Source organism: Nannospalax galili, unplaced genomic scaffold (assembly GCF_000622305.1).
Source record: "Nannospalax galili isolate Female #2095 unplaced genomic scaffold, S.galili_v1.0 scaffold1138, whole genome shotgun sequence".
NCBI lineage: Eukaryota > Metazoa > Chordata > Mammalia > Rodentia > Spalacidae > Nannospalax > Nannospalax galili.
The window spans coordinates 1036187-1059643 of NW_008342297.1; the positions used below are offsets into that span (position 1 = coordinate 1036187).

Genomic DNA, 23457 nt, shown 5'->3' on the forward strand with positions numbered 1-23457 from the left:
CTCCACACAGCACCGCCCCTTCCTCCTTCCTTCTGGCTCTGCATCTGAGCAGTTTGATTGGCTGGAGAGTCCTGGGGACTTGGCATCAGTGGCAGGTCCACCAGAGCATCTCCAAGGTGTCTGCATGGTCCCTGGGCAGGATTCTTGAGGATGGCAGCTCCGTTTGAAGGGTCTGCCCCTCCTGGCTGTCCCTGCGGGCTCCCAATCTCAGGACCCCACCCCTCCATAGAAAGAGCCATGACTCAGGCCTGACTAGTTCAGACTACCTTAACCCTAGATATGTTCATTGGCCCAGGGTGGGGCACAAAAAGGAGTAAGACCAGGGAAAGTCCTTCTCTGGGATCTTGTATATGGGAGGTATGAGGGAGGAAATCTCAAGACAGGGTAATAAACACCTTTCTCTTCTTCATGGAAGGACAAGTGGGCAGGACAGGGGTGGGCTATGGAGTGGGGTGTGTGGGATTTTTTGTCTTTTTTTTTTTTTTCAAATATGGAACGAATTTGTGTGTCATCCTTACCCAGGGGCCATGCTAATCTTCTCTGTATCATTCCAATTTTAGTATATGTGCTGCCGAAGCAAGCACGATTTCTTTTTAAAATATTTTATTTTTATTTTATGTGTATGAGTGCAATGCCTGCTTGTATGTGGGTGCACCTGTGTTGTGCAGTGCCCAAGGAAATCAGAAGAGGGCATCGGACCCCCTGGAACTGGAGTTACACACTGTTGTTAGCTGCCATGTGAGTGCTGGGAATCAAACCTGGTCCTCTGCAAAAACAGCCAGTTCTCTTAACCACTGAGCCATCTCTCCTGACCTCTGCCCTTTTTTTGAGACAGGGTCTCCCTGTAGCCCCAGCTGGCCTGGAACTTGCTATGTAGACCAGGCTGACCTAGAACTCACAAGGATCTGCCTGCCTCTACCTCCCGAGTGTCGAGTGGATTTCTCTTATATGAGCTAACAAGTTTCTTTTGCTTGAGCTACTTTGAGTTGGGTTGCTGTCATTCAAAGCCAGAGTAGTCCTGAGCCATCTCTGCCTTGAGCCACAAGCCTGGGTCTCCAAGATGCCAGAGTTACTTTGCCTGGCCTATAACACTCCTCTCAGGCCCACCTAGAGGCTGTGCCACATACTTCCACTCTTCTCAAGCTTCTGTACCCACCTCTGCTTCCTCAATAGCCACTGCTTCAGTGGGAAAGTGGAGCTTCCTCAGCTCTCTGGCACGATTTCCTCCATAGTTGCTTCCCTGTTCTGTCTCCTCCCTAGGATCACAGGAAGAAAAGGCCCTCTTCAGGCCCTTGCTCAAGGCTGTCCAACAAGGCTGGATGAGAGGGCTGAAGGCTGATAGCTCCCTCACATCAGACTTACCTGGGAAACTAGAAACCTGCCATCTCCCATGCTCACCAGCTCTCTCTGTGGAGCCCTGGGTTTAACACTGTGAACCCCTCTCCACGGCTCAGCACTGTTACCTCCTTGATTGTCAAGTCTTGACATCAAGCTGGTGTGTCAGGAGCTGGGGCAGATTGCCTGACCTCTGTTTCTGGCTCGGCCCCTTCTGGGCTGGATTTCTTCTTTTTAAAATATTTTATTCATTATTCTTATTTTTTGTGTATGGGTGTATTGCCTGCATGTATGTAAGTGCACCCATGTCATGCAATGCCCATGGAGGTTGGAGAAGGGCATTGGATTTCCCTGGAACTGGAGTTACAGATGGTGGTTAATCACCATGTGGGTGCTGAGAATCAAAGCAGGGTCTTCTGCAAGAGCAGCCAGTGATCTTAACCTCTGAGTTCTCTCTCCAGCCTGATTTTTTTTTTAATTTTTTTTATTTGTACAAGTGTTTTGATTGCTAGTATATTATTGGTATGTGTATAGTGCCCAAGAAGGCCAGAAGAGAACAGAGCCGCTGTGTGGGTGCTGGGAGTTGAACCCAGGTATTCTAGAAGAACAGCAAGTGCTCTTATCCCCTGAGCCCCCTCTCCAGACCCTGAGCTGGATTTCTTTGGGGCCCAATCTTCTCTGTGTCATGAGCACATTATGTCAGAAACATAGATGAACATGTTTGCATCTTTCTACAATGTAGAATTTATTGAATAACAAAGTCACAGAGCACAGTGGTACTTTGGCAGCAATTTGCCAGAGTCCTGCTTGATGGGCCTGACTAAGGAAAACATAGGCTCTTTTATTCCAGTTTTACTTACTAATATTAACCCAGATTACACATCAAATCTATCCACGTATTTGTATATGTAGATTACAGAGATCCCAGCAGAAATCAAGGAGGTAAACGAGGTCTGAGAAGTAGCAGCTGGGAAGCTGACCTGGATGCAAAGGGAGTTGGGGTGGGGGCAGGGGATGGATAATGAGCCCAGGCTAGAGGTCTGATGGAGATACTGCTGCAGAGGCAGGTTGTGGAATCAGAGTTGAGCTGAACCTCAGAGTTGATTCATGCTGCAGAAGCAAGGTGTAAGACCAGTCCAGATAGGTGGAAAGACGGACAACAGGTCCAGATGGACAAACGGGCAAACAGACAGCAAATTCAAGTAGGCTGTGTCAACAGCAAGGACTGAGCCAAGCCAAACCCCCTAGAACACACACACACACACACACACACACACACACACACACACACACACAGTGGTCAGATGACTAGGTGTCCTCCTCTTTCTAGGGTCCAGATGTGGGTGTTGCACCCTTTCCTCCCTCTGGTGTGTCCAATAAGCTCTCAGGTATGTTTTTTCTGGTATGATCATAATATGCCCATGGGCTTACATGGTCCCAATTTAGTTTGATAAATTTATAGGGCAGCACCCTTCCTACTTTTAGGAATAAGTTATTCCTAAACTTAGTCTGCGTTTCATGGACAGTGTTATGGGGCCACCAAAGTGCAGAAGTATTTGAACTCAAAACGGAGTCAAAAACTGCTTGTAAAATGGAATTTCTAGGGGAAAGGCACAACCTGAAAAATTGCCATTTTACACAATATGGAGTGACTTGGGACAAGGCACAGCCTGTTCTCAAAACCTGTGTGAAAGGATTTCCAAGGACTTCCAAGAGTCCAAATAGTCTTAGAAGACAGCCCATGATCTGAAGCCCCCTCCCCCCTCCCCCCTTCACTCTTTCTTGGCCTCCATCTTAAAGGGCAGACTCAGGCCAGCAGTATGGCTCAGCAACCTGAGTTTGATCCCCAGGATCCACATGGTGGAAGGAGAGAACAGATTCCTCCAAGTTGTCCCCCAACCACACGCAGGCTGTGGCATGTGACAGCACATTTGTGTGCACACACAAAATTAATATATAAATGTAATTTTAAAATACATAAAGTAAGTCGGGCATGGTGGCACATGCCTTTAATCCCACCACTTGGGAGGCAGAGGCAGGCAGATCTCTGTGAGTTCAAGACCAGCCTGGTCTACATAGTGAATTCCAGGACAGCTGGGGTTACAGGGAGACCCTGTCTCAAAAAGATCGCCACCCCCTCAAAAAAAACAAAAAAACACATAAAATAAGCCAGGCGTGGTGGCGCACGCCTGTAGTCCCAGCACTTTGGAGGCAGAGGCAGGCAGATCTCTGTGAGTTCAAGGCCAGCCTGGTCTACGTAGTGAGTTCCAGGACAGCTGGGGCTACAGGGAGACCCTCCTTCAAAAAGACCAAAAAAAAACCCCCACCAAATCATAAAATAGAAAAGGGAGGACCCACCTCCAGGGAAGCATGTCCCCTCTGTTTATCCTCTACCTATTTGGATCCAGATCCTACCCCACCTTCTTGGGACCAGTGGGGTGAGGGAACCCCAGTTTGCCTGTGGGCACTATACTCTTCCAGTGCTGGCTTGGGGATATCCCCTTTGACTGGGCAGCCCTGAGGTCTCCCTGTCCCCTTCAGCACCACCCTGTATTGTGGCTCAGGTTCTCAGTAGTAGACACCTGTGACCTGTGAGGACCAGAGATCTCACCCTCACACTTCCTCATCTGGTGGCCTGTTACAAGAAAATCAAGTCTTAGACCCAGTATTACCCACTTCAAATTTCTCCTAGCACAAAACACAGAGCAGGCATCCCACCACAACTCTGAGCTAATTGGAGGGGGTGGGGGTAGGGGAGCTCCTATCATGGTTTTTTGCAGGAAAACATGTCAGGGCAATTCTAGGTCACATTGACCAAGAGCTAACCATGCTGTCAGAGCATGACAAGGAGACCCAGGGTCTAATACAGAAAGTTCTAGGCCCAGGGTACTACTTCAGTGAGCCAGTCTGGCACAGGCAGAGGAGTCTTAAGCAACATTCTTCCCACTAACAAACGACTTCTGACCCTCCAGTGCTAATTCACTGGCCCCAGCTATGAGTGTAGACAGCTGAATTTGAAGCCCTGGCAGTGGCCACCCGGAGTGTAACACTAACTAAAATGAATTCATATGCTCTTCAACATCTCACGATTGAACTTAAGTGATTGCAGCTGGCACCCTTGCTGCCCTTCAGCAACCACCAGCTCCAAGCACTAGTGTGTGCCCACGGTATCCTCTCTTCCAAGGGCCCAGGCTCCTCACTTTCAGCTCTCTGGTTCTTTCTGACCCAAGGCAGCCCCCACCTCATCCTGCTATGCACTGACCCAGCATGACCTTTGGTGAGTGAGGGTCTCCTCACACCTCAGAGCCTGCCTGGGCATAAATGTACTCCCATCTTCCAGCTCACTGAGCCCCCCTCCCAGGCCAGCAAGCTGATGGTACAGAGTGGTCTTGTGGCTTAAGGATCTAATTCTCTCCCCCATCCCCCACTTCCTGTAACTTCTATCCACCCTCCATTCTGCCTGGGGTGGGGTATGACAGCAGCAGAGTCCACCTGCAGACTGGCCTTGCACAGAGCCCTCAGGGCTGGACAGATGGAAGGAACCAAGCTGTGATGGGATCAAGTGGCTCACGGAGAGCACTGTGGGATGACAGTGGTAACTGACCAGCACCTGGTCAGGCTCCCTCGACCACTCAACAGGACTCAGGCACTTAATGGTCATTCATTCCCCATTCTGAATTTGTGCTAGGCACAGGCCAAATGATTCCACAACAAACTGTCTTTTTTTTTTCTGGTCTTTTTGAGACAGGGTCTTCCTGCAGCTCCAGCTGGCCTGGAACTCGATATGTAGACCAGGCTGGCCTTGAATTCACAGAGATCTGGCTGACTCTGCCTTCCAAGTGCTGGGATTAAAGGTGTGTCCCACCATACCTGGCTGAAAAACTGTCTTGATTGGCTAGATTCCACTAGAAAACACCAGGCTGACCTTTGACAGCTCCCCTGGTGACTGCTTCTTCTGCCTTGTGGCCCAGGGGCATCCAGGGGTAAGCCAAAGGCTAGTGATAGTAAAAGCAGTCTGCCTGTCATGAGGCTCAGTGTGTAGGGGACACTGATACTCGTGCTTCCTGTGCGTGGACACATAACTCTGCACTAACAGGAAATTGAGGTCTCAAGGGGATAAGCCACCTGCCCTAGTTGCAGCCAGAAATGTAGAGTACTGACCCAATGCCCAACCCTCAGGCACTCAAATCTAAATTCACAAGTTCTTCCCAGAAACACCTGTGTTCACCTTTGCCTGGCACCTGAAGAAAGATCAACACCGGGGTGAAAGGTCCTGGTAAGGCCAAGTAAGCCACAGCAGGACATCTTGTGGAGAGCTGGGAGAGAGCCTGAGTACTTCCTCAAGGCAACACCCAGCAAAAGGAGAAAACCCAAAAGCTTGTGTGGGACTGAAATGGCTTGAAGGGGAAGGCAGCCAGGCAGTGTGACTTAGGCTGCAAGCCATGCTATCTTAGATACTTCAGGAGGGTGTTGTTCCAGGGATTCCCCTCTGAAATTCTAACTAGAAGGCCCTTCATCTTCCCTGAATGGATCTTACAACATTCCAGAAAATTCCTTTGTACATTTAATCACACCCAGCCTCATAGACTTGGGACTCACTAGGACTTCCTAGTCTCTCTGTGTGATCTCCGGACAGGAGAACAACTCCCTGTCCCTGCATTCCCTGAAAGAAGGGCCTGAGGACTGGCAAGCCTCCTGGGTTTGCTTGCTAAGGATGGTACCTCACCCACAGGGCTTTGCTTGCTAAGGGTACCTCACCACAGGGCTTTCCTGGTAAAAGAGAAAAGGTGATAATAGTACATTCTAGAACTAAGTGAGCCTGGGGGCCGATAACCAGGCTTGACAGATAGGAAGCTGTGGATGAATGTTGGTAAAACAGGATGTTGGTAAAACAGGAAAGGTGAGATAGTACATTCTAGAACCAAGTGAGCCACTTATACCTGGGGCCTAGAACCAGGCTTGACAGATAAGAAGCTGTGGATGAATGTTGGCTGTTAGCAGTGGACTGTTAAAAGCTTTAAAAGCTTCCATTCCAAGTCTGTGGGTATTTTTGAAGTCCTACTGTGTGCTCAGCATTGGGACTCCAACAATGGGGCTCAGACATCAGGATGACACAGAAGCAGCAGGGGCTTACCTGGATGAGACATCATGCAGAGCCTGGGCCAAGATGCCCCCTCCCTCCCTGTACTGTGTTGTGTGCAGGCACAAGAGAAGCTGGGCCTTGTGTACACCCAGCAGGCTCATTAAGGCCTGGGAACAAAATAGGTTTTAAGTGTAAGATGTGTTGGTGGATATAAAGAAGTTTTTGCAGAGGCAAACAGGCCTTACATTGGAAAAAAAATAGAGGAGAAAGGGGGGGGCGCCCTCTGACAGAGGAAACCCAGCCTTCTCAAGGGACCTAGCTCGGCCCCAACCACTCTTCCTAGCAGGCCCAGCCCTAAGAAGGGAGCCTGGCAAGGGAAAAAAGAGACAGGGCAGAGGGAGGCATTAGGAATGCTTCCTCCCATTTCTCCACCCCACTCACCCACCCCACTCACCTCTCCACTCACCCCCATCCTACTCACCCCCCACCCCACTCACCCCCTCACCCCACTCATCCCCCCACTCCACTCATTCAGGACAAGTCCAGTTGGGGCCAGAAGGAAGCAGCCAGTCCTCCAAGGGGCCCCGTGGGCGTGGAGGTGGGCGGCGTCCCAGGTCCCCACGTGTCCTGGTGAGGCTGGCGACCCGGGCGTCGCTTCGGGGGAGTCACGGTCTCTGGGTGCTGGAAACCCTCCAGGCCTCCAGGGTTCCGTCTTCACCCCTGGTGATCCCGCGGGACGTACCTCAGGGTGGCCTGGGCGGAGCCGGGTAGCCGTCCGGGCCCCGCGGGGAAGCCGGACACGAAGGGGTTAACGCACCTGGCCGCCGCCCTGCGGCCCCTCCTCCCGCTGCCGGGTATAGGAAAGCCTCGGCGGGGGCGCGGCCCGGCCTTCATCCGCCGAACCCTCCGCGGCGTCCGGAGCTGCGACCCTCGCGCCCTGCTCTGCCGACCTGGCCCGGGCAGCCATGTCTCTGTGGTGAGTCGGGGTTCCCGTGGAAGTCGGGCTGGGGCTCCCTGGGGGCGCGGGGCATCCCCCGGGCTTCACCTCCTCCCGGGGCGGTAGGGGGCATGGACGATGCGCGCCAGGTGTCCCGGGCCCGCCTCAGTTTCCCGAGGCAACTCGGGTGGCGGGAGATGCGGCGCGGGAGCGGCAGGTGACCGGCGGAGACTTGGGGCACACGCAAGGTCTCGCCGGCCGCAGAGCCCCACGGAGAGACCCCAGGCTACCCCTCCACGTCCCCTTCCCCTCGCATGGCCTCTCGCTGGCTGAGTTCCGCCTCCGGCCCGCCGGCCCCACCTCGACCTCTGCCCTCGCAGGCTCTCCTCTTGCAAATGGAGTGGGCTAGTGCGGGCGAGCCAGGGGCCTCGCGGAGGCGGCTCAGAGCTGGCCTTTTCCTACCCGGACTCCAGAGCTAGGGCGCGGAGTTTCCCTCGAACCCCCAGGGCTGCAGAACTGGATCCGGAGTACTCTGCTCCCCTCTCAGGGAGGGTCCGACCTGGGGTCTTACCACCAAGTGATTCCGTTTTCCTCCAGCCTGGTGCCTAGGAAATCTTGGGGCCCCATGGAAATATCTCGGTGTATGGGGGCTTAACCTTCCTTTCACCCTGTGGTGCCTGGGCTTCGCCTGCATCCCACCAGGCTTGAGCCCTCAAGGATACCTCTAACGGCTTCCTGGCTCCAGTACCTACCTCCTACCTTGGAGGTGAGCGCCATCTCCCCGCTGTCCTGCCCTTCGGGGCAGCCACCCTGCAGACTTGCTCTTTCTGCAATGTGAACTGAGAAAGGAAGTTCCTGGGGGACGGAGCCCAGGTCCCAGGCTCTAGGATCACTTCTGACAAGAGCTCAGATTTCTGCTTCTGAAAAGGGTGTGATGGGGTTGCCTGGGCTGGCAGGGTCCCTGGAGAGAGGGGGGCCACCATGTGAATGTGTTCCCCTCCCAGGACAGAAGGACTGGGCGCCTCATTGCTCCTTGTAGGATGTTAAGGTAGGGGTAAGGGATCATGCTGGTGGCTGCCCACTCCACTGCCAAGGCCTCTCACCAACTTAAGGGCTGTCCTTTTCTGCTGAGTCAGCTGTGTTTAGAGAATACTAAACTGGAACTCACTGCGCTCCACAACAGGACTCTCCACAAGCTGCAGAAAGGGTACTGTCTCCGCCCCTCCCACTGCCCCTGGTTCAGAGTCACCTAGTGATTCTGCTGCCCACTGCTCCTGGGTCTTACCTAGAAATGGAAACCAGTGGGCAGGGGGACAGGTGGAGGGTCTCCCTCAGCATCTTCCCAGTAAGATGGCAGCATTTCCCTCACTGCATGCCTGGCACTTTATACAGTACTCTCATCTTATGTTCTGTCCCTTTGGGGAAGAAGTAGCTTAGAGAAAAGTTAAATGACCCCTCCCCAAATCATTTGTCGTGGAAGTGGACCCCCAATACTGATCCATCCGTGCTCTTTGAATTGGGAGGTTTCATGGGACAGGAAGCAGAACCCTCTGACCTTCTGCAGAGTGGGGTCCACTGGCCCGTCTGGGTCCACCTAATCCCTCAGGAGGGGTGCCAGAGTGTCAGCTCACCCTTTCCCTGTTTGCTGCTCTCCCTAGGAAGAGAACTCTCTACAAGAGTGCATGTCTGGCCCTGGCCCTTCTTGTGGCTGTGACCATATTCCAGCGCAGTCTAACCCCTGATCAGTTTCTGCAGGAGCCTCTACCACCCACGGTGGAGTCACCCCAGACTGGAAATCTGGTGAAGGCCAACAGCTTCTGGAAGAGCCCAGAGGATGTAGTGGCTCCCACCCCCATGGCCTCTGAGGCACCCCAAGCCTGGGATGTGCTGACCACTAACTGCTCGATCAACATCAACCTGACCCATCAGTCCTGGTTCCAGAACCTAGAGCCACATTTCCGGCAATTTCTGGCCTATCGCCATTGTCGTTACTTCCCCATGTTGCTGAATCACCCTGAGAAGTGTGAAGGTGATGTCTACATGCTGGTGGTGATCAAGTCGGTTATTACACAGCATGACCGCCGTGAGGCCATCCGCCAGACCTGGGGCCAGGAGCGGGAGTCAGCAGGCAGGGGTAGGGGTGCCGTCCGTACCCTCTTCCTGCTGGGCACAGCCTCCAAGCAGGAGGAGAGGACCCACTATCAACAGCTGCTGGCCTATGAGGACCGTCTCTATGGTGACATCCTGCAGTGGGATTTCCTTGACAGCTTCTTCAACCTAACCCTCAAGGAGATCCACTTCCTCAAGTGGCTTGGCATTTACTGTCCCAGCGTTCCCTTTGTCTTCAAAGGGGATGATGATGTCTTCGTCAACCCCACCAACCTGCTCGAGTTTCTGTCTGACCGGCAGCCAGAGGAAAGTGTATTTGTAGGTGATGTCTTGAAGCATGCTCGGCCCATTCGCAAGAAGGATAATAAGTACTACATCCCTCCCGTCATGTATAACAAGCCCACCTACCCGCCCTACGCTGGTGGTGGGGGTTTCCTCATGGCCGGCAGCTTGGCTCGAAGACTGCACCATGCCTGTGACACGCTGGAACTCTTCCCCATTGACGATGTTTTCCTGGGCATGTGCTTAGAGGTGCTGGGGGTACAGCCCACAGGCCATGAGGGCTTCAAGACCTTCGGCATCTCTCGGAACCGCAGTAGCCGTTTGAACAAGGAGCCCTGCTTCTATCGTGACATGCTTGTGGTGCACAAGCTGATGCCCAAGGAGCTGGTGGCCATGTGGGAGCTGGTGCATGGCAATCTCACCTGTTCCCGCAAGCTCCAGGTGCTCTGACCACCTGGGCACGTGCCCTCGAGTCCCCAGCTGTAAAGCATGGGCATAGCCTTTGATCCCTGTGGGAGGTGAAGGGTTTGGGCCTTCTGTGCCCCTGGGTGTGGTGGGGTACAAGGAGCCAGAAAGGAACTCCCAGAAATTCTCAGAAAGTGAGGCCAAGGAACAACTGGAGGTCATCTGAGGAACCAAGTCCCTCCTAGCTTGGGCCTATAGCCTGGTACCTCTAAGCTGGTAGGAGGCCCTGGTGGCCTCTGAAGGAACATTTGCTCAGGTACCTGGGCTAGGCCTGACCTCAGTGGGTTTGTGGCTGCCTCTTGTCATTACAGAAATCTCTCCCTGTGAAATGTTCTGTCTCCCTGAGGGCCAGGTAGCCCTTATGGGAGCTCAGCCCTGTGCAGGTTCACAGGTGTCCCAGGGTCCATACTCCAGGGTCTCCTGGGAGCACAGCCCCCCGCCCCAGGCTCTCAGCAGCCTGGGGTCATTCTCTGCTCCAGGGCTGTGGCTCCTGGCTCCTGTCTTTTGTCCAGAAGCATAACCAGCCACTCTGACTACCTCAGTGTTCTTCCAAACCTCAGTGTGGGCTTCAGCCCCACCCTACCCCCTGACACAGGGCAGAAAAGCAATGCTCCTGGCCCCCCAAATTCTGATGCTGTCTGACCACAGCCCAAGCCAGGTTCCCTTGCTCATCTCACTGAAGCTGACTCCCTGGCCAGAAACTGGCCTCTTTGGCCCTGGAAGTGAACATTCCTCTGTAACTGTGAAATTTTATTTATGAAGAGTTGGAAGAAGGTTCCAGGCCTTGGGAGGTGGTAGACCCTCTTTTACCTGTACTCTCCTTCATTACCATGTCCGTGTCGTCGTCATCGTGTCCCCGTCCTTCACTTCCACTCCTAAATCCCTACCCCCCTTCTCCAGGGCCTGCACAGACCATTTCCCCTGTGAGGGAGCGGGTACACAGTGATGCCATCTCTTACCTCAGACTGGGGTCACCTGAGAAAGATGAGGCATCCTCTTTATTTTCTAAATAAAACAGGACTGGTTGCTGGAGATGTTTGAAGGTGTTTGAGATAGCTGGTTCCTTGGTCCTCACTGGTGGATGCAAAAGAACTCCTCAGGAGGCCTTAGAGGGAAGTGAGGTGTTGGTGGTATAGCAAAAGGCCTACAAACTATAGCACCCAGCTACTTCAAGTGTCCCCATGAACAGCTGAGGCCTTGACCTAGGTGGGCCAAGGGTAAGGCCAGAGTCAACCCCAAGGCTACTGTTTCACTGGCTGACCTTAGGTGGAGTGCACAGAGGTCGGTGGGGGTCCTAGGCTGGCTGGAGGAGTTGGCTGTGTTAGGGACATTCGCCTGAGCTGCTTCATCCAGGGGAGGAAAGGAAGCTGTCACCAGGGCAGGATATCTTCAGACAGTGTACTAAGCAAGGCCAGTGGCCTGTGCCTATGTCCAGCTGTCCAGGTCAAGCTCCCAGGAAGGAGAAGGGGACTGGGCTGCCACCATTTTGCCTTCCCAGCACAGGCCTTCCCACACCATCTTTTGTCCACTGCTTACATTATATGCAGAGCTCAGTGCAAAATACATGGTCTTATTCCCCAAAGTTATTAAGAACCTTAAGATTGAAACTGTGATATTTTGAGGATCCAGGCCCTGCTATAGGCTATAGAAGGCAGAGGGGGTTGGCACCTTTGTTCCCAGAACTCACAGTCCTGCCAGGAAGAGTAGCAGAGGGAGAGGGAACACTGCACCAGGGCCAGGCGGAAGCCCAGGGGCCCTGTGTGTTGCCACATCTAAGGACCAGGCAAAGCCCTGGCTTAATCTAAGCCAGGGAGGGAGGCAGCTGGCCAGAACCTCAGGCCTTGTGTGTTCAAAAAGGTGCTTGGAGTTGATCCTAAGATCAGAGGGCCAAGGAGCAAGAGCTCTGGGCTTGGGGCGATCTGAGGAAAGAGGCCAGTAGTTCTAAGCCCTCTGTACCCCTTCCCTTGGCTCACTCTGTCTCTAGCTGGGCCCTGTGGACTGGGAGCAGTAAGTGGAAGCATGCACTGTGGGTCTTGATGGGTTATCTCTCACTCTGGCCTTTCCAATGCTTGCAAGCCTCAGCCAGGCTTTCCTAGTTATTCTATCCCTAACCTGGGGCCAGCAGAGAGGGTTGGGAAGTGGGAAGCCACATGAGCACACTAGAAGGAAGGCTGAAGAAACCCCTAAAGGCACAGTTCACATTCCCCACCAAGGGGCAGGGCTTAGGCACCAGCCCTGGCCCTGCAGTACACCTGGTTCTCAAAGGACAGGAGGACATTTGCCTGAGGTAAACTGGGACTTGGGGAGGAGCTACTGTGGGGGTGGGTGAGGTAAGAGGGAGCTGCCCTGCTGAGTTTGTTAATCCCAGTCCTTGGGTCCAGTAATGGTAGAAAGGACCTCAGACCCAGGGATACACAGGCAAGACTTCTTTTTATGGCTAGAACAGGATGGGAAATGTGGCTTTAACCAAGAGCAGGTCAGGCCAGGGGCTCCTGGAACAAAGGAAAAGGGCTACTTGTATAGGAAAAACTCCATCTGTTCTCATTCAGGTTATCTGATGCAGATAAGGGATTCTGGTCCAGGACTGGTAGTGTCTAGTCCAGTCTTCTATGCAGGAGTAACATACCAGTCCTGACTGCTCTGGGGCTGAACTGAGTCGTAGGCAACTTGCTGATTAGCTTTGACACTCAAGGCTAGGCCCATTCTCTGGAGCCTGTACTCAGGTTGTGTGGGAGCCCTGTATCCTGTGAATCTGCCAAGAAAGGATGAAACAGGCAGGATCCTCCCTAACATCTGACCAGTCTTCCCCTCTCTAGGGTGGCCCCAGCGGTCTTAAGTTGGGGTGCTTTTTTGCAGGCACTGAGCTCAGAACAAATCAGGCAAGATGTATAGGTCAGGATGGGGATTTAGTCTCAAAACCTCCCTTATTCCCCAGCTCCTTAGCAGTTCCTAGAAGTGCCAGGTGGCCACTTAGAGCTGGTCAGAGGACGCCCAGCACAGATGCTACTGCAGCCCCCACCCCCCCTCACTTTACTGTGCCACCCTTGGACCCAAGTCCCCCAGCCTTCTCCATCCAGACTTGCTTGAAGATGGCGCTGACATTTCTCAGCTTCATTGCTGATTATTTTAGGAAACAGGTCTAAAGATAAAGGTTGTTCTGGAAGATTCAGGCATTTACATTAAAGTCCTGCTTCCTGATTGACCGATGGGTCCCTTCACCGAGGTTGCATCAGACATTCATGACAAAAGAAAGCTTAGCCAGAAAACACAAGCAGATTTATTTAAAGGCTTTTCTTCCTGGAAACAAGTCTTAGGCAGCCCCAGGCAGCCTTAACCTCACTATGTACCCAGGAATAATCTTGAACTGTTTGCTCCACCCGCCTCCACCTCCCTGCCACTGAGATTACAAGCATGTGCCACAACAGCAAGTTTATGGAATTCTAAGAATTCAACCTAAGTCTTAGTTTCTTTTTTTCTTCTTTTTTTTTTTTTGGTGTGAGAGTCTCACCATGTAGCACTATGCTATGTAGACCAGGCTGGCCTTGAACTCAAAGATCTGCCTGCCTCTGCCTCCAGAGTACAGGGATCAAAGGTTTGTGACACCCCACCTAGCTACTTAAGTTTTTGAATAATCAAACAGTTTATGAAGGGGAGGGGGGATGGAGAGATTGCTCAGTGGTTAGGAGCACTAGCTACCCTAGCAGAGGACCCGGGTTTGATTTCCAGTACCCACAAGGCAACTAACAACCATTAAGTAACTAGTTCCAAGGGAATCCATCGCGTTCCTCTGACCGCAGATGTTGCAATGTGTGGGTGCACTTACATGCTGAAAGTAGACTCAAAGGGGAGACCCAGCACAGCCTGCCGGCTCAGATTCTTAGAGAGCTGAGTGGCATTCCTGCCCCCAGGCATAGGGCAAGACCATTTGTAATGAGCCTTCAAGAGGGAAGGGGACTCAGTGATCTGTCTGGTTTCATGATTTTCTTTCGTGGAGGAAGCTGCACCTTCCATGTCCTTTAATTCAAAGAACTCAGCATGCCAAACAGCCAGGATCTGGGTATCACTTTCTAGGTCGACGTTAGAAGTAATGATAACGGTTGTGGAGCCCAGTCAGGAAGCCTGGCACTGTAGCAAACGTTTAGCATGTATAACCTATACAACTTTAGCTTTAGTAAAATAGGTTTACACTTAAATTTTTGAGTTCATTATTCCACCCCTTCATACACCCTTATATATATATATTTTTAAAAAGGCACCCTCTTGGATCCCCCAAATTTCCAAGAACCTCAGGGACTTCCTTAGTCTGGAGAGTTCTTTGTAAAGTCTAAGCAGGCACCTCTAGCTGTTCTGCTGGCTCCACACTGGTGCTCTGCGGAGTGAACCAGCCCAGGAGCCCATATCTCTGAAGTACCAATCTCTCTTTCACCCTCACCAAGACAACCATCCTTCCCCAGGGCAGCAGGATGCTGGGGATGCTGGGTCCTGGGGCTTTCAGTCAGCTGCACAGCCTGCTGAAGGAACCCCATAAATTCTCTGAGGCATAGGAGCAACTTCCAAGCCTTTTAGTTCCCAGCCAGATTTGGAATAGCAGGTGTGTGTGTGATGTGGAAGGGAGTTTTTAAGTTTTTTTCACCCTAGGCTTCCTCTGCAAAGGTTCTAGCGAGCCACCAGCTCTGCATTCCAAGAGGACTTGGAGGAGCCAGCCTTTGTCAAGCCCCAAAAGAGCCATTTCACCCTTCCCCAGAGCTAGGGCGTAGCCTTGGCCACATTTGCATAACTGAAGGAGACCACTCAGGGAATCCTGCCCTTAACAAAGGAAGCCTGTTCCTGGGTGACATACTGGGCCTCTAAACTGAGGAACAAGGGGAAACTTCTGGAATCCCGTTCAACACCATAGTCAAAGGAAGAAATTAAGACCGCGAAGTAGGATCCCACGGCTATTGTGTGACAGGGCATCTCCCTAGAGCATCCACCCCCTCCTTGTTCCTCACAGTGATACTCAGTGGTAAATGTGTTTGCTTGTCTGAAAGCCCACTGAGGAAAAAAACAAAATGTTATGTATGGTGAGTGATTAGAAATTTGACCTCTGGAGAATTCCAATAGTATTAGTACTGTGTGAAAAAAAATCCAGATAATTATTTAAATATTCTTTTGCAAAGGTTTTCTGTCCCGACTTGGCCCTGGCACTGTCAGATCTGTCTGCTTCCAGCCACGTTCCTTATCTTTGAGTTTCTCCCACCATTTCCTTTCTTCTGGAAAAATTATATGTACTTGGGGAGGGCACACAGGTACTATTGTGTATGTGTGGAGGTCAGAGAACAACCTGCCCAAATCCATTGTCTCCTAGCACCATGTGGGCCTGGGGCATCGAACTCAGGTTGGTCAGGCTTGGTAGCAAACGCCTGAGCCATCCCCGCAGCGCACCCCCTCACCCCTCAACCCCTCTCCTTTTTATTGTAAGCAGCGGATACGAAAGACTCTGCAAACAGCCCAGTCTAGGCGATTGACTTTTCTCCCTCCTGTGGAAAAACCAGTTTTCCTCCGTTTGCAATTCAATTCCTTAGCTCTATAAAAATGTGTGCCAGTCTCAGCATCCACCCTGGCCCCCTGGTATGAGTAATTTAAGTCCCTTAACACATGCTTGTTTTTGTGTCTGTATGAAAGACATGAATTTACCTTTCACTGATAATTGAACTGTTGTTTTCATATTAAAACAAACTCAGGCACATTATTGAGAATGCAGTTTTTGCATATATTTCTCATATTGAAACGGGGTAAAATTTACATTTACTATAGGCCCTAAAGGTAAGGCATAGATTTGGTCCCTTTGGTGTGGTCTGAGTGCTCCGGGAGCTTTGAGAAAATACTCGCCTAGGCCACAGCCCAGGCGTATTAAAGAGGATCCAAAGGGCTGGGAGTAGGCGCCACTCCAGCCTAGGAGCCTGGAGTCTGGAGGCAGCAGCTCCTCACCCAGCTCTTTGCATTACCCTCGCAGTGCCCAGTCCTACTGGAAGGCCCAGAATTGCATCCTGAGCTGGGCTGGGCCCTGGGGCTGAGTCATCTGCAGAAAGGAGCCCGGGGCGGGCTAGAAACAGTGGGGTCCGGGCGCCCGAGAGCATCCTGGGAGGTAACACCCGCTGGGTCCAGGGACTTGGGGAGGAGGAGGGTCGCGGCGCTGCAGGGTGCATCTAGAACAGCCTTCTCCGCACAGGGTGCGGGTGGCGTGGGCGCGGGGTGGCCAGCCCTCGGGGGAGGGTTCCCCTGCAAGCACCCTGGAGCACTTTTTGGCGGACGTCCTAACCACCTAAGCCCGGAGAGGGCAAAGAGTGCCCCCTGCTGACCGCCGGCCGGCAGTGGACGCTTTGGGATATTAGGTGCAATGAAGAACTTGGCATGACTTGTCCCCCTAATCACCAGTGTTCGGGGAGAGCATCTGTACCTCAGTACTGGCTCTACCCCAAGCAGGCAGCTGGATTGTCCTCTACCAGTGAGTCTGAAGGCTTCTTACTTTTTATTTTTCTTTTGAGACAGGATCTCCTTTGTAGCCCCAGCTGGCCTGGAGCTCACTATGTGGACCTGGCTGCCCTCAATCTCAGAGATCTACCTGCCGCGGCCTTCAGAGTTCTGGGATTAAAGCCATGTGCCACTACGCCTGCGTTCTTACTATTTTAATATAGCCTGTCTATGTAAGGAAGACCTCCACTGTACTTAGTTTCTACCCAGCAAGGCTTCCCACCTCTCCCAACAGGCCAGATAAGAACAACAGTGGCTTCAGGATTACATCTGTAATCCTAGCACTCTGAAGGGAGAAGCAGGTGGATCCCACACAAGTTCAAGGCCAACCTGGCCTGGAGAAAAGCAGAGAGAACTACTCAATTCAGCCACACTGGGAAGAACAGATAAAAGTGTTTAAAGAACTGAGGCTGAGAGGGCAAAACATTCCTATTAAGCAGTCCTGGTTAAGATGCGGTCAGGTTGATCATCTACTTAGTACTGATTGTGCAAGGTGGTTCTTATCATGTCATGGCCTGAGGAGATCAGTCTGATTCCTAGGTGTTGAATTCTTTTGCCCCAGGCTGTAGCTGGAGTTGTGGGGAGCCAAGGCTGCTCTGTTTTTCTAGGTTTTGATCTTCCTGGACATTTATTTAGGATGATAGCTTATCGCTTATCATCGCCCTATCCGAAGGAGACAGGCACAAAATAAACGCAGACTGCAGGTTTCATCCTGTGTTAGTTATGGGTGGGACCATGTGGGGAGGCCTCATCCTTGGGCAGAGGAGTGCATGGTTCCCCCAGGAGCTGAGTTCAGGAGTGCCCATCCTCACAGGTCTTGGGAGTCAGAGCTGAGGCCTCAGTTATCAGGTGATTGTTTCCTGTTGTGATGGTCTAGTGTCTCAAACCAAAGACAAAAGTTGCAAAGAGATCTTTGCCATGTTATTTAATTAGATTAGAATAACTCAGATTTATATATACATATCTCACACACACACACACACAAAATGAAATAGTATTTGGTCATTTAAAAAACAAAACAGAGTCCTGCTAAGTATAGTGGCACACACCTCCAGCACAAGGGAAGCAGAGGCAGGAGGATCACTGAGAATTTGTGGTCAGCTTGGGCATAGTGAGAGCCAGGTATAGTGGTACACGCCTTTGATCCCAGCACTTGAGAGACAGAGATAGGCGGATCTCTGTGAGTTCAAGGCCAGCCTGGTCTACATAGTGAGTTATAGGACAGTTGGGGCTATAAGGAGACCCTGTCTAAAAAAAAAAAAAAAAAAAAAAAAAGACGGTAACCTAAGAATAAAGAAGTGGGACTCCAATCTGACCTCAGCAGATACAGATAGCTTTATTAGCTAGGAGGGGTAAGCAACCTTCCCTCAGGAATGGAGGTCAGGGTTGGAGGAGGTCTGGGATTTATAGGTGGGACCAGCAATCCCAGAAGATAGGGCCTGCCTTTTTGGGTGGTATCATAGTGCTCCTTCCTGGGATCTGGGAGGGAGAGATGGGGAGTTCTGATAGAGGAACCATGTATCTTCTACAAAGTTGTTGGTAAGGAACCAGATCTGCAAGGAAGCTGATAAGGAACCAGATGTCTTTAGACAAGGAACTAGATGCCTCGACTAGAGGTAGTGTGTTCTGAGATAGATGTTATCTCCCTGCTGGAGTCCGGAGGCAGGGTATGCTGATAGTTCCTTCAGTCATTTGCCAGGCTGATTTTCCTTCATACACTTTGTTAAGTGAAATAGGCCCAGTACAAAACAGACAAATACCACATGGCCTCACACGTGGAAGTTTTAAAGAAGTTGATTTCATAGAAGGAAAGAATACAATAATTGTCACTACAGACTAGCGAATGTGGGGAAAGGGTGTCAACTAATGTTCCCAGGAAAAAAAGATATATCTATATCAAAGACTGTATGAGGAGCTGGAAAGATGGCTCAGCAGTTGAGAACACTGACTGTTCTTGCAGAAGACCTGATTTCGAATTCCAGCACCTACATGGCAGCTAACAACTGTCTGTAACTCCAGTTCCAGGGGATCTGACAGTCTCTTCTGTCCTCCACAGGCATTGCACGACACGGGTGCACTTACCTACATGCAGGCAATACACTCATTCACATTAAGTAAAAATAATAAATAAAATATTTTTTAAAAAAGACTATATGAGTCTGATTGATTGGAATGTCCTGATTGTGGAAAGCCAGAATATTGCAGATCTACCACCCAAATTTTCTTTATTATCTTTGGTTCTGTATTGACTATACATTGCCCACCTGTATATGTGAGCCAATACCCTTTCGACTATCAGCCAAAACCTCTGGAATGTACAAATTTAGTGGACCACTATCTTCTACCAACCCAAAAGCCGAGAAAGGGAGCAGATACAATCTGAGTCTTAGCCTTCTCAGCTTTGCAGGAACATGTACCTGATGTGCTTACCAAATGGTCAATGCCTTGATTTAGTCCTTACCTCAGTTCTGTGACTGTAAAAAAGGCATGTACCTGCTTCTGTGTGGTGCAACCTGAATCTGCGTCCCCAGCGCACGGTCAATCATATTTGGTTCAGAATAAATGATCTTTTATTTTCTTTGAAGTGAGAGCTGTGTTTTCTCTGCACAAAGAAGATAGCAGCTGGGCATGGTGGTGCATGCCTTTAATCCCAGCACTCGGGAGGCAGAAGCAGGAGGCTCTTTGTGAGTTCAAGGCCAGCCTGGTCTACATAGTGAGTTCCAGGACAGATGGGGCTATAGGGAGACCCTGTCTCAAAAAGACAAAAATAAAACAAAACAAAAAATAACAAAAAAAGGGCGATAGCAAAAAGTTGGGTAACAGGTAGTAAAATACAATGAGGAAGGAAGTTCTCATTTGCACAGTGGGTTGGCTCCAGCTCATGACAATGCATTATGTATTTTATACATATTTAGCAAAGTGGAGTTTGAAGCCTCCCAAGACAAATAAATGATAAATATTCAAGGAGATAAAAACATTAGTTTCTCTGGGCTGGAGAGATGGCTCAGTGGTTAAGAACATTGACTGCTCTTGCAGAGGACCCGAGTTCAATTCCCAGCACCCACATGGAGGCTACGAACCGTCCTTACCTCTAGTTCCAGGGGAATCAAAGCCCTCTTCTGACTTTCACAGCATTGCATGACATGGATGCACTCACATACATGCAGGCAATACACTCACACAAAAAAAATAATTTTTAAAAAAATTTCTTTTTTGGTCTTTTTGAGACAGGGTCTCCCTGTAGCCCCAGCTGTCCTGGAACTCACTATGTAGACCAGGCTGGCCTTGAACTCACAGAGATCAGCCTGCCTCTGCCTCCCAAATGCTGGGATTAAAGGCGTGTGCCACCACACCCGGCTAATAAAAAAATTTTTTTTAAATTAATTTCTCTTACCTGATTATCACACATTACATACGTGTTTTGATGTATCCTACTGTGCCCTGTGTACAACTATTCTGTGTATTTATTTATCTTTTTATGTGTATGAGTGTATTTCCCACATGTATTTAAGTGCACCTGTACCATGCAATGCCTGAGAAGTTCAGAAGAGGGTGTCAGATTCCCCTGGAACTGGAGTTACAGACTGTTGTTAGCCACCATGTGGGTGCTGGGAACTGAACTCAGGTCTTCTGCAAGAGCCACCAGTGCTCTTGACTACTAAGCCATCTCTACAATCCCCTATTTTTTGTTTTTTGAGACAAGGTCTCACTATACAGCCCTGGTTGGCTTAGAACTCCCTATGTAAACCAAACTGCCTCTGCATCCCGAGTTCTAGGGTTGAAAGTATGTGCTACCCCATCTAGCCCTTCATGTATAGTTTTAAAGAAAGAAACACACACACACACACACACACACACACATATGGTCGTTTTGAGACATGGTCTCCCTGTAGCCCTAGCTGGCCTGGCACTTGCTATGTAGACCAGGCTGGCCTTGATCTCACAGAGCTCTGCCTGCCTCTGCCTCCCAAGTACTGGGACTAAAGGCAAGCGCCACAACGCTCAGCTAAAGAAATATTTTTTAGGGCCTGGAGAGATGGCTCAGCAGTTAAGAGCATTGGCAGGTTTTCCAGAGGACCTGGGTTTGGATCCCAGCATCCACATGGCAGCTAACAACCATTTGTAACTCCAGTTTCAGGGGATCTGACCTTCTTCTGGCCTCCATGGGCATTGAATGACTCAGATGCACCTATACACATGTAAACAAAACAGTCTCATACACATAAAATAAAAATAAATTTTTGAAAAAAGAAATACTTTTTTGAGACCCTGTCTCAAAAAGACAAAAAAAAAAAAAAAAAAAAAAGCAAATAAATAAATTCATTGTGGTGGCACATACCTGTAATCCCAGCATTTGGAGGTAGACTCAGGAGATGAGGAGTTCAAGGTCAACATCAGCTATACTAAAGTTCAAGACCAGCCTGGGTTACATGAGACCTTGTCTCAAAAAAATAATTAAAAAATAAATTTAAGGGGTAGAGAGATGGCATACAAAGGACTGGGGCTTCATTCCCAGCACCCATACGGTGGCTAACAACTGTCTATAACGCCAGTTCCAGTAACAACTGTCTATAACGCCAGTTCCAGGGGATCCAATGCTCTCTTCTCATTCTGTGGACATTGCACAACATGGGTGCACTTACATACATGCAGGCATGCAGGTGATACACTCATACACATAAATTACAAATAATACATTTTTTTTTAAATTTTTTAAGTAGAGGGGCTGGAAAGACGACTCAACGGTTAAGAGCACTCGCTTGGCTGTTCTTGCAGAAGGCCCAGGTTCAAATCCCAGCACCCACATGGTGTCTAACAGCCATCCATAGCTCCAGTTCCAGGGGATCCAACACCCTCTTCTGTCCTCCTTGGTCATTGCACAACACAGGTGCACTTATACACATACAGGAGATACAGTCATACACATAAAATAAAAATAAATAAATAAATAACTTTTAAAACATTTTATTTAAGCTGGGCATGGTGGCGCATGCCTTTAATCACAGCGCTCGGGAGGCAGAGGCAGGCAGATCTCTGGAGTTCAAGGCCAGCCTGGTCTACATAGTGAGTTCCAGGACAGCTGGGGCTACAGGGAGACCCTGTCTCAAAAAGACCCGCCCCCCCCCAAAAAAAGAAAAGAAAAAAAGAAATAAAGACCTAAATTCCACCGCAAGAAAGTCTTAATCAGAAATCTGTATCAAAGGCTAGTAAAGTGCTTGCCGTAAGTTCAAATCTTCAGAGCCCAGACAAAGTTGGACGCTGTGGTGTGAAATCCTAGCACTCCTACAACAAGAGAAAGGCACAGACTAGACAATTTCCAGAAACTTGTGGGCCAGCTAGTCTGGCATACGCGCGGAAAACAAAGCCCTGTCCCAAAGTAGACAGCAAGGACCAATGACTGGGGTTGTCCTCAGATCTCCACGTACACACTGTGTCATGTATGTGCCCATGTACACACACAAAAGTGTTTGTGACACAAAAAGGTGATGTCTTCTTTTTTGCATATGAAATCTTAGCACATATGTGCATTTGAAAGAAAGAAAACATCAAGTGTTCCCCAGGCCAAAACTAGACAGGCCCAACTCCATGTCATGAAACAGTAAGGCAGAGATTACCCACAGGAGTAAAGCAAACGAGAAAGACAATGGCAGTCATCCTTGTCTTTCTTAACTAACTGTGGCGTCAAAGACAAAATTAAAAATTATAGTGGTCGATTGTTTTGAAATAGGGTATACCACATAATTGTATTGAAGGCGATAATACCAATTTATGTCATGATGACTTCAGGAAGTATTATACTTTAGGCCCTTGCCCCTGAGGCTGTAGCCACAAATGTGAAATTTCACAACTTTCAATACATTCATTATTGTAAAAAAAAAAAAAAAAGATAATTCAAATAAGTAAAGTAATGGTCCTAACATTTCAGAAAATGGAAAATTTTAAAGGTAGGAAAGGAATTCAATGGTTATTGAAATCAAGCTGTGCCCTGCCCTAAGTTATTCTATATTGTGTAAAACAGTGGCTTTCCCAGCTGTGCCTTGCCCTGAGAGACTTCCTTTTTTCTTTTGTTTTGTTTTGATCTTTTTGAGACAGGGTCTCCCTGTAGCCCCAGCTGTCCTGGAACTCACTATGTAGACCAGGCTGGCCTTGAACTCACAGAGATCTGCCTGCCTCTGCCCCCCGAGTGCTGGGATTAAAGGCGTGTGCCACCATGCCTGGCTGAGAGACTTCATTTTACAAGTGGTTTTTGACTCCATTTTGAAGGCAAACACAACAGAATGACTCTACACCTTGGTAGACATATAAGCAACATCATCTGTCCAGCACCACCCATGAGACCTAGACCAACAAATAATGTATTCCTAAAAGCAGGAAGGGTGTCAACCATATATGTTTATCAAAGTAAATTGGTACAATGAGAGCACATGGGTGTATTAAAATCCTATCAGGAAAAACAGGTCCAGAAACTTATCAAACACATTAGGCCCAGGGAAATGCAAGTCCTGGACCCCAAGAGGAGAACACCTAACCCTGTGATGACAACAGCCCCACAGACCTGTCATCTGACCACCCAATGTATGTATCAAGAAACTGAAAGGCAGAGAGCTCCAGACTGCAAGGGTTTCAGCTCAGTTTGGTCCCCACTGATGACTTAGTGCACTCAAATGGCTGATGGCTGTCCGTCTATTCATTCCTTCTCCCCTTGTTCTGTCTGGCCCTGATCCTACGCATC

The 23457-nt window shown here is 49.9% G+C and overlaps 1 protein-coding gene and 1 pseudogene across 1 annotated transcript; one reads left to right on the forward strand and one right to left on the reverse strand.

Moving 5' to 3' along the window:
* Window positions 1-484: 484 nt before the first annotated feature.
* Window positions 485-584, reverse strand: LOC115071274 (annotated as a pseudogene).
* Window positions 585-7035: 6451 nt separating this feature from the next.
* B3gnt7 (UDP-GlcNAc:betaGal beta-1,3-N-acetylglucosaminyltransferase 7) lies at window positions 7036-11379 on the forward strand. The gene is made up of 2 exons (XM_008838073.3): window positions 7036-7394; window positions 9014-11379. The coding sequence occupies exons 1-2, from the start codon at window positions 7384-7386 to the stop codon at window positions 10194-10196; spliced, it is 1194 nt and encodes a 397-aa protein (XP_008836295.1). The 5' UTR covers window positions 7036-7383; the 3' UTR covers window positions 10197-11379.
* Window positions 11380-23457: the final 12078 nt, after the last annotated feature.